Here is a 16,624-nt window from a genome sequence, read left to right as displayed (position 1 = left end):
GTTTCCTAAAATGTGTGTTAATTTGATCTTTATGAGAGACTATTAAAATAAACATTTGTCAAGAAAATAAGATGAAATGTTTTGTTAATGTAGATGCATTTCAGGAAATAATAAAAACAAGTTTTTGACATTTTTATTGTTTTTATAAATGTAGACAATTGTTTATTTCAAAAGGCTATTACTTCTTTATCAACGAGTAAAATTAACACAAGTTTTAAAAAATAAAAACATAAATTGTTTTCACAAAGTAAACCCTTTCAGTTTGTGTTCTGTTTGGGGATTATCATCCCCTTCCATTCATAAAAAAATAACATGAACATTTCCCATTGATTTGCATTCATAATCAAATTTATTACACAAACCGAGTTAAACACAAGCTTAATAAATGCTTGATATAATTAATATGCTAACAAAAAGAGATTACAAGGGAAATTAATTCCTCAAGCTTATTGCATACTTTATTATTTATAAGGTAGTGATCAGAATCCTCATAATGTTAATTATTACTTTTATAAAGTAGGAGGAATCCAAATATAACCATGTGTTTGAACATATCCAGCTTTTTCCAATAACTCATCTGCTTCTGCAGGACCTCTACTTCCTGCCTTGTAAGGTATTGGATTCAACTCCCCTCTATCAATTTTGTGTAAAAGTGGGGTGAAGATCTTCCATGATGCCTAATAATAAGAAACAAATATATGGTTATTAATAACCATTCCAGTTTATTAAACGGTCCAATTTTAGGAACCGAACCAAATCATAAATTTGGTTTGGTTTATGGACCGAACCAAGTCACAATAGTCTATAAAACATGTTATAATCTTCTTACCTTCAATTCGTCTCTGCGAACAAAATGTTGCTGATCGCCTCTAATTCTGTAAAACAGATTCCATTCTCATTGTTAAATAATGATGAATGTATGATCTATTGCTAAGTAATGCATGCAGTTCTACTAATTTCAAGTCAATTATCAATTTAGCTTGGGTTACATAATATTAGCAAAATTTTGAAATGATTCTTGATATTAAAAATTTTATAGTCCTTTGTGACAATTTTAGTCACTAAATTGCCCTTCCTAAAATAAGTAAACATGATCGAGAATTTTTAATTTCAGTCATCATTTTATAATTTAATTAAGTTTACAAACTAAATTTTCTAGCGTTTAGTAATACAATTTTTATCAATTATTCCTCGATAAATTCATGTTTTTTATAGGGACACTAGTTTACTATATTGATATAATGCTACTTGTAAAGTTGATCATGAACACAAGTCCTATTTCACAAGTCTTGTAAGCTTGAATTGAGGAGTGATAATAAATGTGAATAAGGAAAAAGAATATACGTGTCAAGAATTAGACGCTCGTAAGCCTCAGGAATGGTTATTCCTTGATATCGTTGCCCATATGACAAGTCTAGTTCACTTTGAACTGCCGACATCTCGAGGCCAGGTTGCTTGACCTGCATGCAAAACAGTAAACTAGTCAGTTCACCCTTAGAAATCAGGTCAAACATTGTTTGCAATATCGATAATCCGAATGATTGACATACCGTAAGCTTCATGTAAATAGCTTCAAAGGGTTGTAGGCGGATAACAAACTCATTTCTCCCTTGTTTTTTACCTAAAAATATTGTTAACATTAAGGTTTTCTGTTAGGTTAATATTTTTAGGTATCTCTTATCAAGACAATGAAACGATACATCAAAATGATACACCAAGCCATATCACTTTCACTTTTAAGATTGATGTGGAGAATAGACAACAAAATATGCATAAAAAAAGCATGGTATAAAGCGAGAACACCAAATATATCATAAGGTATAGTATAGTCCATACTCCTGAAAATATCACCAGGAACATCCTTGAATTGAACCCGAATCTCCGCCTTCCTAGAATTTAGGGCCTTTCCTGCTTTCATAATGAAAGGAACACCTAATACCAAAAAGTAATTGGTCAATGTTTATTTGAGCTTATCCATTAGTGAAAACACTTGTGAGATTGTTTGGAAGAGCTTATGGAAATAACTTATAACATATCCATAAGTTCTCCAGGATGACTTAAGAAAACAGCTTATAACTTATACGAAAACAATTTGACTTTATTTTATCTTATGTTATAGAAATAGCTTATATATAAACACTTGTATTATAAGCTCTTAGACTATGAGTTTTTAATTAATCTGTTTATCCAAGCAAGGCTCTACTTCACTTTCGAAATTGTTAAGCACAAAAAGAAGTTGAAAGTCTAGTATTATATTTCTTCAAGAAGGAAATGTTGGGAACATTAGCATACCTTCCCATCTTTCATTGTGTATCCTCAGGATTGCAGTTGCAAAAGTTGGAGTGTTTGACTGGTCAGGTACAGTTGGATCATCTCTATAGCCTTCATATTGTCCAAGAACAACCTCATCATCTCTAATAGGGAGTACTGACTCGAGAACCTACAATTTTCAACGCAGCAAGGAAGCATTATACTTTAAAGACGAATATCGTGACCAGCCTCAAAACTTGGTAAACAGAGAGGCATAATAAAATGAAAAGTTTCAAGGTATGAGTTGATAAAATATCCCCCTTTGATTGCTTTGTGTCAAGATCGATACGAGACATAGGATACAATGACAGAAGAGGCTAATGATTTCCAGAAAATTGAAATGTAAAAGTCACACCTTTACTTTCTCGTCCCGAATATGCTCAGGCTTGAGAGAAATGGGTTTTTCCATAGCAATCAAACAAAGAACCTGAGTTGGTAAAAAATATGCAACAATTTTATGTAGTTGACAATACACAATAATAACTACTACAATGTCAAAATCAAATCTATTTCATTATAAAATCAAAGCCTTACCTGCAATAGATGGTTTTGAATAATATCTCGAATAATTCTGTCAAATAAAAAGAAATACATGAATATTAATATGAATTCTTAAAAAATTTCAACAACTGTGGATGCTTAGGAATGAAGATTTGATAGTTTAATTTACAATATTAGTGGCAAAAGTAAAATTTGTATACAAAAAACTTGTTTTTCAATATCATGTTAGAATATTATTATTAGTAAAGAAAATATTATATTGTTATTATTATAGCATGCTATTATAAGAAGAGACTAAGAAACTGACCTGTGGTCAGTTTAGGTAATGGCTAGGGCAGTTTATTTATGTGTATATGGTAGTTATTTTATGTATAAATAAGGGAAAGACATTTATGTCACACATACCCATATTGGTCAAAATATCCACCGCGGCCTTCAGTTCCAAAATCCTCTCTAAAGACAATCTGCCATAGAATCAACACCCAAACTCAAGTTTCAATTCGTTGCATAACAAAAGATTAAAAGGATAAAATTTGACATGATCATACAAAAACAATAGAAAAGACACTGACAGATATAATAGAACAAACTGTTGGGTGGGCTTTTTCCCAACACAAACCGTAGATTACCAAAGCTCATAAGCTATGAAGCACGAATACTGACGTGGACACCGGACACGACACTAACATGTCAACACTGACAATAATTTAAGAAAATGAATTATTTGAATGTAATCAATTTGTCGGTGTTGTGTCAGTATTTGACACCGACCCATGTCAAACACCAGGACACGCGTCATATGCCTTTAATCAGAAGTGTCGGTGCTACAGAAATCAAGTCTAAGTAATCTGAACCCGAATTTGATACATATACAATTCTCACCTGCACATTGTCAATGTTGTCGCGGTTCCAAAGAGGCAAGAAGAAACGATTTGCAAAACGAAGTACTAACTGCGAATATAAGTCATATTATTACGAAGGACTAGATGGAATTCATGAAGGATAAAAAAAAGAAGTAAGCCATTATATATTTATTTGTTACCATGTTCTGCACTAGTTCCTTTCCCAAGTAGTGATCGATACGATAAATTTGTGGTTCCTCAAACAATTCTCCAATCTGAGTACTGAGTTCTTCTGCAGATTGTAAATCCCTACCAAACGGTTTCTCAACAACAACACGTGTCCATCCACCAAGCTCAGCTAATAGAAGGAAGCATCATTTGAAACAAACCAATTTTAGATTTCTGAATAATAAACAAGAACCAAGAAAAGCAAATATTTTAAAACTATAAATCACAACATCTTACATTTATTCATGCAACAAGTCTTGATCATCTTGCAAACAGATGGATACACTGAGGGTGGAAGTGCAAGATAGAAAAGCCTCCGAGATGAACCCTCTTTACTATTTTTCAAATATTCATGCTCCGAAATCTCTTTATCCAACAATCGAAAGCCATCCTCAGAATCATAAGAACCACTAACATATTTAATCTATAAGAGAAAGAGAGACAAAACGATTATTTTAGATCAATCAGAATTTTGATACAAGACATCACAGAAATAGAACATTGACAAATGCTGATAGACAGGAAGAGCTAACCAATTGTAAAAACTTCGATACATCGTTTAACTGATTGGGGGAAGCACCTTTCTCAGGAACAAGATAGCTGCATATCAAACCATAAGTGTTAGGATTACAAACTATTAAAACAACAACCATAGTTCAAAAGAAAATAGATACGAAAAAAACGGAGACCGCACGAGATTTGATCACATAGTTCAGTCAATTGTACCTATTCTCCCACTACAGAGCAGCTGCACTGCAGTACCTTTTTTTTATAATTCAAGCTTAGGGTTTACAATACACAACTTGTGTTTAAATACTAGTAGACTACAGTCCATTTTACAAGATTAACCCTGAAGTGTACCCGCTCGAGAGACCTACCCACCAATTACTAACTATGAGCCATACTCAACACAAACAGTTGAAACATGCATTTACGTGAACTGATAAGATTAGGTAGGATAAAGCTTGAGCGGAAAAATTTATCAAACAATTTTAGAAAGAAGCAGTGAGCGGAAAAATCATGATATGCAGTTCACTAAACAAAGTTGTTGACTACAAAGATCAAGATCCATAAAATATTTTGGATAAACTATTTATGGAATTCAAAGAACACAATTGAAATTGTAAACACATTAATTAGATATAACTAACATCAACAGTTATGCAGTAGAAGGTTGCAGTTGATATCCATAGAAAGAATTTTATTACTTATTTCAGAAATCATAGGAAATAGAACTGTTTATTTTTCGAAAAATATTCTCACCTGCGCAATCTGTTTCTCAATTCATCATCAGATATCTTTGTCCTTGCATAGCCAAAAATATGAACTTCATCAGATGGCAATAGTCCCTGAAAATCAACAACCCTAATGTTAGTTCTTTAAGGGGAACAATAACTATAAGAAAATACTCCAGGTAATCTTCATCAAAAACTGACTTACGATAAGACACCTAATCATAAATTAGCATGTAGAATATATGAATATAATAAAAAAGAATCAACGAATTCTTGATCAGAAATCACAACATCAGTTAATCCAACATTAACATTCAATATATTTCTTCATTTATTTTTCCAAATCACACATTGATCAGCGTGATATACAGAGATACTCCATCCGTCCCTAATTACAAGCACCATTTGAAAAAAAAAATTGTCCTGAAATATAAGTTCCTACAAAAGTAGGAGATGCATTTAATATTAGTTTCTGAACATACTCTAATTAGTACTATGGATTTGGAGTACATGTAGTGTGACTACTTATCTCAGTTGTCCAATCAAGATCGGGCAATTCAATATTTAAGGTAGATTTTGATTTTTAACAAAAACTCTCATCTTAAAATCTTGATCTTCTTATCTTGATTGGACGGCCGACATAGTGTGATTATTGGGTGCAGTCACGACACTTACTTGCAACTACACAGAAACCTGATCCCTAATTTATCATGAAAGTTGAAAAGTCAAAGTTGGAAACATACACATCGATGTACAATTGGTATTTTAGTAACATCAACATATAAAATGGACACGTTAAATCTTCTACCTACTTTTCTTCATATATGTGAAAAATAAGCAAAAAGTACTTATGAAAAGGAACATAGAGAGTATTGTTTTACCTGTTTATATAGGTGGAAAAGGGCAGGAAATGTCTTCTTCTTAGCAAGATCACCAGAAGCCCCAAGCACAACAATAGAGAGTGTCCCAGTTTCAAGTACCTCTCTTGCTAAAGGAGATTCAGTACCAAAGCTATCTCTTTTTTCAATATGCCATTCACTTGTTCCCATTCTCTAGCAGTACTACTCAGCAATATATTGCTTCTGTGAACTATCTACTATCTGATAATAATCAAAAGAAAATAAGCAATTATCCTAAAATCACTTTGTTAACAAAATGAATCAGGATCGTATTCTATGAAACACATATACTAACACAGACGCCGAACACTAACATGTCGACACGATTAATACTTTGAAAAAATGAATTAATTGCATGTAATCAAGATGCAGGTGTCGTGTTAGTGTCTGACACTGACAAGTGTCGGACACACCTTCTGTCAGATGTGTTGGTACTACATAGATCATAATATAATATAAGTTAAAAAGCAAAAATAGAAATGAGAACAGAAAAACATGAGAATGTAGAATCAAACAAATTATCATAATTCATACAGTAACAGACTTTTTGTCATGAAGTACCAAATCTCAATTACAATCCAAAGAAAAAAAAAACAAAACACACCTTTTAATTATATCATGTTTCAAAACTGACCCAGAAAAAAAAATCTAAAATTCAGGAAAGTCTTTCCCAAGTTTTTGGCAAAGTACATATTCAGTATAAAGTAGGTAAAGAAAGAGGCAAACCACAGTACAGCAAGAGATAGCAAATGGATCAAACAAAATCAGATTTAGAAACGATGTAAAAAGAGTGATCCATCAAAAACCAAAAGACAGACACATTGAAAAAGAGGAAGAGGTAGCTAAAACAGTACCTGGTTTAGTTGTTTGTGCAGAGTTAGTTTTGGTAGTACTTAAGACAAGTTGTTAGTTGTGATGTAGCTAGCTATCTTCAATCACCAACTCCCTTCCTCTCCTTAGTCAATTCAATTGTTGTCACTTGTCAGCTTACCGGTCAGCGATGCCATGCTCACGCATTTCTTTTGTAAAAAATAACCATTTGATTGACTCACTTTTTGTTCTCTTTCTCTTATATATTGTTCATTCTCATTCCTCAAAATAAAATAAAATAAAAATTTGAGATTTAGTCAAACAGTTTTTTTCCTTTTTAATTGAAATTATAAAAGGATAAAATTTATTTAGTAGACTATTTTGTAAGATGTTGTTTTAAAAACTTTTGCTCTTTTTCTCTTTTCAAAAACAGAAAAACAGTACTCTTTTATCTGTTTTCCTTTATCTATCCCAGTTTGGATTCTTCAAAAACTACCAAAAAAAGAGCCAATTTTTGTTAATGACACTTTTATAAATAAGTTAAGTAATTACATTCCTGTCAAATAAAGAAAGAAATCTTTACTATACAATTAATAGCTTACTAGTTTAAAGAATAAAAGACATTTTAATCCAAATTTTCTCAACTATGAATCTAAACACACCAAATTTGATTAACAGTGAATAATAATTTTAATTTTAATTTAAAAAAAACAAATCAAGAATAGTACTCAAATCAAACCTACAGATGCAAATGGATTTTAAACACCATTAAAAATTTTGTTTTTTCTATTCAATTCTTCCTCCATTACGGCTATTAATTTGTTATTCCAACAATTTAATATTTTAATATTTATTTATTTTAGCATATTCTTTCTAAAATTTTAAAATATTTTTTTAAATATAAAAATATTTCTTCACTAAAAAATAAATAAAAAATATTATAATTTCAAAACAATAAATTTAAATTAAACACTATCATACTTTAAAGTTTAGTTGGATATGATATATAATAATTAATTATGTGAAAATATATCATTATTCTATATTTCATTAATTAATAATTAATTTATAAATTATTTAAATTTTAAATTTATTTTTCTCAATCAATTCACTTGTATCTACAAATTTACCTGAAAATATGCATCTACATTCTTAAAAAGAAAAAACAAAAATTCATGTGCCATGTTGCTGGCCTAATTATTATTTAATGCATTTGTGAAATTTTAAATATAAAAATATTTCTTCACCAAAAAATAAATAAAAAATATTGTAATTTCAAAACAATAAATTTAAGTTAAACACTATCATACTTTAAAGTTTAGTTGAATATGATATATAATAATTAATTATGTGAAAATATATCATTATTCTATATTTCATTAATTAATAATTAATTTATAAATTATTTAAATTTTAAATTTATTTTTCTCAATCAATTCACTTGTATCTACAAATTTACCTGAAAATATGCATCTACATTCTTAAAAAGAAAAAACAAAAATTCATGTGCCATGTTGCTGGCCTAATTATTATTTAATGCATTTGTGAAATTTTAAATATAAAAATATTTCTTCACCAAAAAATAAATAAAAAATATTGTAATTTCAAAACAATAAATTTAAGTTAAACACTATCATACTTTAAAGTTTAGTTGAATATGATATATAATAATTAATTATGTGAAAATATATCATTATTCTATATTTCATTAATTAATAATTAATTTTTAAATTATTTAAATTTTAAATTTATTTTTCTCAACCAATTCACTTGTATCTACGAATTTACCTAAAAATATGCATCTACATTCTTAAAAAGGAAAAAAAAATCCATGTGCCATGTTGCTGGCCTAATTATTATTTAATGCATTTGTGAATTTTGGAATATTCTGATATTTCTACTGGAAATGAAAATCAATGTATTTATGAGCAGAAATAAAATCTAAAACATATTGTAATTTTAAGTAAAAAAAAAATATTGAAATTTATAAAAGAAATATATGCCCTAAAAGAATGGTTATGATTTTCTCAATAGCTTTTAATTTGTTTCCTAATCAACAATCATGTTATAAAAGGAAAATAATAAAACATTCATCAATTTTACCATTGAATATGGTTGATGTATTATGTCCCAATACATACAAACCCAAACAAAACATTCATCAAATATAAAATCTGCAGCTGAATATTTTAAAATATAACATACATACTTAGGTCAAATATAGTAAAAATATACCATTAGATTAATTCATGTAAGCTCCATATAATTTCCCTCTATATATATTTATGATTTAAATAAATTTTTAATTTTTATAAAATTTTATTTTTAAACTAAAATTATCAATTTTTAGTCTTTTCAAAGTTTTTTTTTGTCTGATTTTAAATCAACTATGATTTATCTTTTAGATTTTTTAATGGTTGTTTGCAGGAATGTTTAAGACATGTTTAACTTATATATAGAAATTTTTAATGGTGACACCTATCAATTATATTTTCATACTATAAAAAATTACAGTTTTGGATGCAATAATTCTAACTTATTTTTCCTGACAAAAAATAATAATTGTAATTCCTTATTTTTTTTTTTTTTTGAGTGAAAGCAATAATTATAATTTCTAATTTCCTACTACTAACTGAATACTTCACTCTTGGGCGCTGCCCTTTTTGTCAGCCAAAAATAAACAGATACTCCACTTTGAGGTAATTAATTATGTTACTTCACTATGAAATTAAAAAATGATATAATTGCAAGCAAGTATCAATTAATCCGGTTATTAATCCTATAACTAATCAATCATTTATGGTTAATATTTAAACTAACATTTTTTCCTTTTTAGATAGTTATGTTTCTTTAATATGATTTTATAATCATGATTTATAAAATTAGGAGTGAAAACTTATTTTAGTCCATATAAAAAACTGCAAGACCAATTTTGTTCTAGAAAAAAATTAGGTTTAATATTTTAATTGTAGCTTTGGTCCCTCTATATTTTTTAATAATTCAGGAAATTGATCCCTTATTTTAAAAGTTATCAGTTTTAACCTCTCCTTCTGATTTTTGAAATAAAAAATTATGCTTTGATATATTTTAAATAATGTAGTATATATGATTTCATGATATAAAATAATTTAGTGTATTAATTATTTATGTCACTAATTAAATTACAAAAAAATTAAAATTAAAATTAAAATTGAAAGTTAAATTTTTATAGGATTTTATTATGATTTCATGTGTTAATCGTTATATATCATTGTATTGTATGTCATATTATTTAAAACACGTCACATCATTGTTTTTAACTACAAAAATTATAATGAATTATCAAAATTGTCATATTTTAAAATAGAAAGACCGGTTTCGTGAGTTGATAAAAATAAGAGGATTAAAATTGTAACTAAGTTAAAAATTTAACTTTTCATTTTTTGAGAAAAAAATTGGAACAACTTAGTCTCTAATTAAACCTCTTTTAAAAAGAACAATCAAATTCCTAACAATCTTTGACAATAACTAAAAAGATGGTAGAATGTCTATCAAAGTCCTTTATCTTATTTATAAATAATGATTCAGTCTTTTAAGTTTTTTTTCTTTCTTTTTTCGTTTAGTTCTTTTATCTTATAAAATGTTAATAAGATTATCCTTTTTTTCATTTTATCTCAACAAAAGATGATGTGTCGTTCACATAATATTATTATTATTTTAAATGATTTTCTTATAAAAAAATAAACATAAATATGAAATGAAATGATGATTTATATGTAATGAATATCGAACTTGATTGATATGGTTTTTGAATATATATATATATATATATATATATATATATATATATATATATATATATATATATATACTCTATTTTTTTCTTAAGTGTCTCATATTTTGTGTTTGATTCTTGGGAGTTATATATTATTTAGTGCTTTGTTTTGGTTTAATAGTTTTTCAAACTTGACAATTACTAAATACATTATACGTTATGTTTTTTAAAAATTTATTTTTAGCTCAAATGTAAAATAATTTGTAATTTAATTTTTAAAAATCTTTTATAACGTTTATGGATAAAAAGTGTTGTAAATGATTTTTAAATTAATTTTTAAAAGTCTTTTACATCGCTTATAGAACAAGCACTGTAAATTATTTGTAATTTAATTTTTAAAAGTCTCTTAAAGCGCTTATGCACAAAAGATACTGTAAATGATTTGTAATTTAATTTTTAAAAGCCTTTTACAACGCTTATGGACAAAAGTGTTGTAAAATTACACGTTTATGTTCAGTTTAGTTCAAGTTAAATATGCTAAATTACAATTTCAATTCAGCTTCTGTGAAATGTTAAATAATTAGTTAAATACCTATATATCAATATTAAATGCTAAATTACAATTCCAGATCAGTTTATGTCAAATACCTATATTTGGATTTTTTTTTCAAATAATTAGTAAATACATATATATTAATGCTAAATGCTAAATTACAATTTCAGTTTAGTTTATGTAAAATACCTATATTTGGATTTTTTTTTCAAATAATTAATTAAATACCTATATATCAATGCTAAATTACATGATCAGTTCATATTGGGATCAGTTCAAGTTCAAGGAAAATGCCCAGTCAAATATAGCTTTTTCAAGTTCAAGTTCAGTATAAACAGAAAATCAAATACAGTTCAAGCTAAATGCTAAAATGCTCAGTTATGACAGGTCAAATACTTAAATTACATTAACTTAGTATAAATTACATGATGAGTTCTGTAAGACCCATAATTTTAAAGTACCCTTTATGTATTTTTGGTGTATTTTGGATTTTGGCTCGGAGGCTTTTAAGCCAAAGTTAATAATATTTTGGAGTTTTTATAATCAAAAAGATATTTTGACGCCAATTAAAATTTCTCGTCGATAAATAAATTGAAATTAACTGCGGTGAATCCTTTGCGGAGAATCTAATGCGTTACGGGTGAAATGGTAATTTAACAAATATCTAGATTTGAGATATTTGTTAAGTTATATTTATTATATATGTACATGTGTGTTTGTTTGGAGGGAAAAAGAAAGGAAAACTAGAAGGAAGGAAAAGGAAAAGAAAAGAGTATATAAAGGAAAGAAGGAAAAAGGAAGAAAGGAAAACACAAAGGAAAGAAAAAGAAAGGAAGGAAAATCTGAAATTTTCCATCTTCTTCCTCTGATCAACCGTGACCCCCCTTTTCCCTTCTCCTCCATTTTTCGTTTTCTTCCCTTCCTTTTCTTCAAGAATAGTAACCCAAGGTTGGGTGAGCGTTAGAACAAGGATTTCTCAACTCCACTCTTCCTCTTTGATTCGAAAACGAAGTAAAACGGTATTTGAGATTCAAACACAAATCTCCCCGTTTCACCTAGATCTAAACGTCGTTTCAAGAAGTGATAGAAGGGAAGGTTGTTCACCTCCATGTTACGGCGCTAGTGGACCAGTTTTGGAAGCGTGGTTGCGAGCGGAAAATTTATCGGATTTACTCACGGTACCGGAAACGCACGTTTAACGTTAAGGTAAGGGCTCCTTCCAAACTTTTTGTTTGCATTTAGGGACTTATCTGTGATTGTGTGGAAAAGATCTTGTTAGGGTTTGAGTATTGATTTGGGGGAAAATGGATCTAATGCGTTATGGGTAAAACCTTAGAGTTATGTTTTGTTTATATTATTGAATGTTTCGTGGTAAATGAATTTGAAGTCATTTGTGTATGAATATGTGTAAATGAAGTCTGATGTATTTGGGTGTCATGTTGCGTTGATTTGTGTTCGTCGTATTTGGCGTATTCATACTTGATGGGTGTTGATTGAACATATTGATGGGTTTTAAACTTCACAAAGATATGATGTAACACCCCGTTTTTCAAAGCGAGGGTATATTTTTTTTTTCAAAAGTAATTAAACTAAAACAGAGGAATAAATAAAGAAATGCCTTTGGATAAATAATTGAGTCATTATAATTTACAGGCAGCGGAAAAGTTACTCCAATTATAAATCCAAACCATTTACCCAACAACAAATGGTACATGTAACCCATCGAAAATAACATGTCAAGCTGACAATATTAGTATAGGTACAGTCTTCCATTTTAAAATAAATGCAATACAAAAGAAAGACATCTGATCCCTCTATGTCAACCTAATCTGATAATTTTACAACACGACTAAACACCCTGACTAATCTCCACGCGCCCCGTGAGATTCTCCTAACGTAGCTGCAGTCAAGCGTTCCCATCTCCATTTCCGTCCGTAGGGTACGAACCGGTAGGATCGTCCTGACTCTCATCTGAGGGCAAAGCCCAGATTTCCACAATAATTGTAAAGGTCACCAACCGAAAATAACAGTTAACACATAACATTTAAGTTTTAAATGCTAAAATAACTTTTCAACTAAGCATGCACCTTAGCAGGATTTTCAATATGCGAAAAGTTCATACAATACTTTGCCAGTTAAAATGAAAGTAAAATGAGGTTCTCAATCCCCTAATTATAACATAACAAATCAAGACATGGATAGTTTCATGAGCAAACAGTCATACAACTAAAACTGAGGATTTTCACTGAGCCAATCGATTGGGCAATCGATTGGGGTGAAGGATTTTGATGAAACAGAATCCTGGGCTGAAATCAATCGATTGGGAAATCGATTGAGTGAGTACTGAGCCCCAGGTTTTAAGCCAATCGATTTCCAAATCGATTTGGTCGGATATGGGTGAGTCCCTGACTTAAGGCCAATCGATTGCCAAATCGATTTCTTAAATGATTTCGAAAAACTGATTACAAAATCGATTGGCCAATCGATTTTGTAATCAGTTTTTCGAAATCATTTAAGAAATCGATTTGGCAATCGATTGGCCTTAAGTCAGGGACTCACCCATATCCGACCAAATCGATTTGGAAATCGATTGGCTTAAAAATCTGGGGCTCAGTACTCACTCAATCGATTTCCCAATCGATTGATTTCAGCCCAGGATTCTATTTTCATCAAAATCCTTCACCCCAATCGATTGCCTAATCGATTGGCTCAGTGAAAATCCTCAGTTTTAGTTGTATGATTGATTGCTCATGAATCTATCCATGTTTTGATTTGTTATGTTATAATTAGGGGATTGAGAACCTCATTTTGCTTTTCATTTTTAATTGGCAAGTATTGTATTGAACTTTTCGCATATTGGAAATCCTGTTAAGGTACATGCTTAGTTGAAAAGTCATTTTGAGCATTTAAAAACTTAATTGCTATGTGTTAACTGTTATTTTTCGGTTGGTGACCCTTTACAACTATTGTGGAAATCTGGGCTTTGCCCTCAGATGAGAGTCAGGACGATCCTACCGGTTCGTATCCTACGGACGGGAATGGAGATGGGAACGCTTGACTGCAGCTACGTTAGGAGAATCTCACGGGGCGCGTGGAGATCACTCAGGGTGTATAGTTTTTGGTAGGATGATCAGATTAGGTTGATGTATAGGGACTAGACGCCCTACTTTTTGGGTTGGAGTATTTTGATTTGGAAAACTGTACTTATACTAATATTGTCAGTTTGACATCTTATTTGAATGGGTCCCATGTACCATTTGTTGTTGTGTAAATGCTTTGGATTTATATTTGGAGAAACTTTTCCGCTGCTTGTAAATTATAATGACTCAATTATTTATCCAAATGCATTTTCTTGTTTATTTCTCTGTTTCAGTTTAATTTCTTTTAAAAAAAAAAATATACTCTCGCTTTGAAAAACGGGGTGTTACAAGTTCAGATTACATGGCTTATATAAAACACTTAAACACCTTAAGATGTCCTTCTTCTTTTCTTGGTGGGATTCACATTTGTTTGTCCCTTAACGATACAAAATGATGGATTAATCCAAATTCCCTCATCATTATCATCTCTAAGATACAAACCCTCATCATTGGAATCAATTTCACGTGGTTGTGATGTCGCAAAGAAAATATCATTATCAACATCTTCATTGTTATTGTTATCATCACTTATTTTATTGGTCGATAGGACAATGGACCATTTATCATCAGCAGGATCAGTGACATAAAACACTTGTTGAGCTTGCGACGCTAAAATAAAAAGCTCATCTTTGCATCCCACCCTATTAAAATCGACAAGCAAGAACCCTGAATCACCAATTTGAACGCCATTATTATTATCGACCCACTTGCAACCAAATATGGGAACACGAAACATTGTGTAATCTAACTCCCATATGTGCTCGATAATCCCAAAATATGATAGATTTGCTTATATTGCGTTTTTGTCTTTTGCACTTGAGATATGCATCGCTTCAGCTACGAGAGTGACTCCGTTATTTTACATAATGGTTTGATCATCTTGTTCTTTGGTATAAATTGTGTAGCCGTTAATTACATAACCGATGTAAGAAAAGACATGTAAACTCGGACTATTTGTTAGCCACCTCAATCTCTGGGAAATTGAACTGAGGTCTATATCAAACTTTGAGTTAATGTAATTTTTTAGTCATGTTATAAAAATTCGATTGTGCTCTCGTGTTATCCAATTTTGATTCATATTCATGTTCAAACTAGATAATTGATCAATGTGTATTGTAACATACGGTTGAACCTCATCATCATTGTGCAGAACATACAATTGTGTCTGCTCCCATTCTGTCCTTGATATAGTCATTAATCTCTTTCCAATTATCCATTCTCCTGTTATTCTTCCCGAATGAAGAGACATGGGAATCCCTATGGATTCAACATTGGATAGATATTCAATATAAAATTCAGTAGCTTCTTCGACAATGTACCGTTCAGCAATACAACTTTCTAGTCGGCTTCTACTTTTTACGCACCCTTTTAATATTTTTATATATTGTTCTATCGGATACATCATTCTCATATAAGCTGGCCCACAAAGTTGTGTCTCCTTAACAAGATGATCATTAAGGTGAACCATTATATCAAAAAACGAAGATGGAAAATACATTTTTGATGATGGATCATTTTACTACAAATTGCCCTGAAGAAGAAACATAATTTAGTTATGGCTCATCGAAATTTTTCAGGTAAAATGGAATGTATATGTAAACTACAAGTTTTTGATGATGACAAAGATCAACCATTATGGTCAAAGCAACAACCTCAAAAAGAAGTTCAAATATCTTCATTAATAAAGCTTCAAATCCAAATATTAAATGTTAAAATGTAAAGGTATATGATGCAAACCAATACTTCAATTACATGAGAACAAGTCATATTTACATATGCATATAAAGTATTTTCAAAAGTCAAAATAGCATTAACAAAGTCTTAAAACTAATATTTTTGACAAAATATATAAGTGTATTCGAATACAGCAACCTGTATTCGAATACAAAGCAAGTCAGAAGCAAAAGTCTCAAAGTTGTATTCGACTACGACTATGTGTAGTCGAATACACATCAAGTCAGTGGCCAAAATCCTTATATTTGTATTCGACTACAACCTTCTGTATTCGAATACAAAGTAAGTCAGTGGCAAATTTTCATTAATCTGTATTCGACTACACACATGTGTATTCGAATACAAGGTGTAATTTTTGAATATTTTTGAACGTTACAAAGAGGTGTATTCGAATACACACATCCTGTATTCGAATACAACTGGAAGCAATACAATTTTTCAGATCTAGGATGGCTCCAAATCATTGTATTCTTTCATCAAACCTCTTGGGTCAATGGCCACGAATCTGAAGAGATGTTTATGGAGTATAAATACCCCATAACTTCAGATCAAAAAATACACAATCCTTGAACAAAATTCTGTTTATAAAGTACTTGCATTTCATTTTCATATCATTCA

At 30.0% G+C, this 16,624-nt stretch overlaps 1 protein-coding gene across 5 annotated transcripts; it reads right to left on the bottom strand.

Annotated features, from left to right (window-relative positions):
* Positions 1-308: 308 nt before the first annotated feature.
* Positions 309-7,041, bottom strand: LOC101505505 (glucose-6-phosphate 1-dehydrogenase, cytoplasmic isoform). Of its 5 annotated transcripts, none has more exons than XM_004491683.3 (16): positions 6,870-7,041; positions 5,998-6,216; positions 5,145-5,230; positions 4,415-4,481; positions 4,119-4,305; positions 3,854-4,011; positions 3,694-3,762; positions 3,217-3,275; positions 2,845-2,881; positions 2,666-2,737; positions 2,293-2,440; positions 1,837-1,932; positions 1,551-1,621; positions 1,345-1,460; positions 830-875; positions 309-677 (listed from the first exon to the last, which is right to left on the bottom strand). In XM_004491683.3, the coding sequence occupies exons 2-16, from the start codon at positions 6,163-6,165 to the stop codon at positions 510-512; spliced, it is 1,548 nt and encodes a 515-aa protein (XP_004491740.1). In that variant the 5' UTR covers positions 6,166-6,216; positions 6,870-7,041; the 3' UTR covers positions 309-509. The 5 variants fall into 5 exon arrangements, with proteins under 5 accessions (XP_004491740.1, XP_004491741.1, XP_012568771.1 ...); XM_004491684.4 differs by lacking the exon at positions 6,870-7,041 and adding an exon at positions 6,742-6,862; XM_012713317.3 differs by lacking the exon at positions 6,870-7,041 and adding an exon at positions 6,620-6,746.
* Positions 7,042-16,624: the final 9,583 nt, after the last annotated feature.

Source organism: Cicer arietinum, chromosome 3, assembly GCF_000331145.2.
Source record: "Cicer arietinum cultivar CDC Frontier isolate Library 1 chromosome 3, Cicar.CDCFrontier_v2.0, whole genome shotgun sequence".
Lineage (NCBI taxonomy): Eukaryota > Viridiplantae > Streptophyta > Magnoliopsida > Fabales > Fabaceae > Cicer > Cicer arietinum.
The sequence above is the reverse complement of the archived record's forward strand: the minus strand, read 5'-3'. Positions and strand labels throughout refer to the sequence as shown.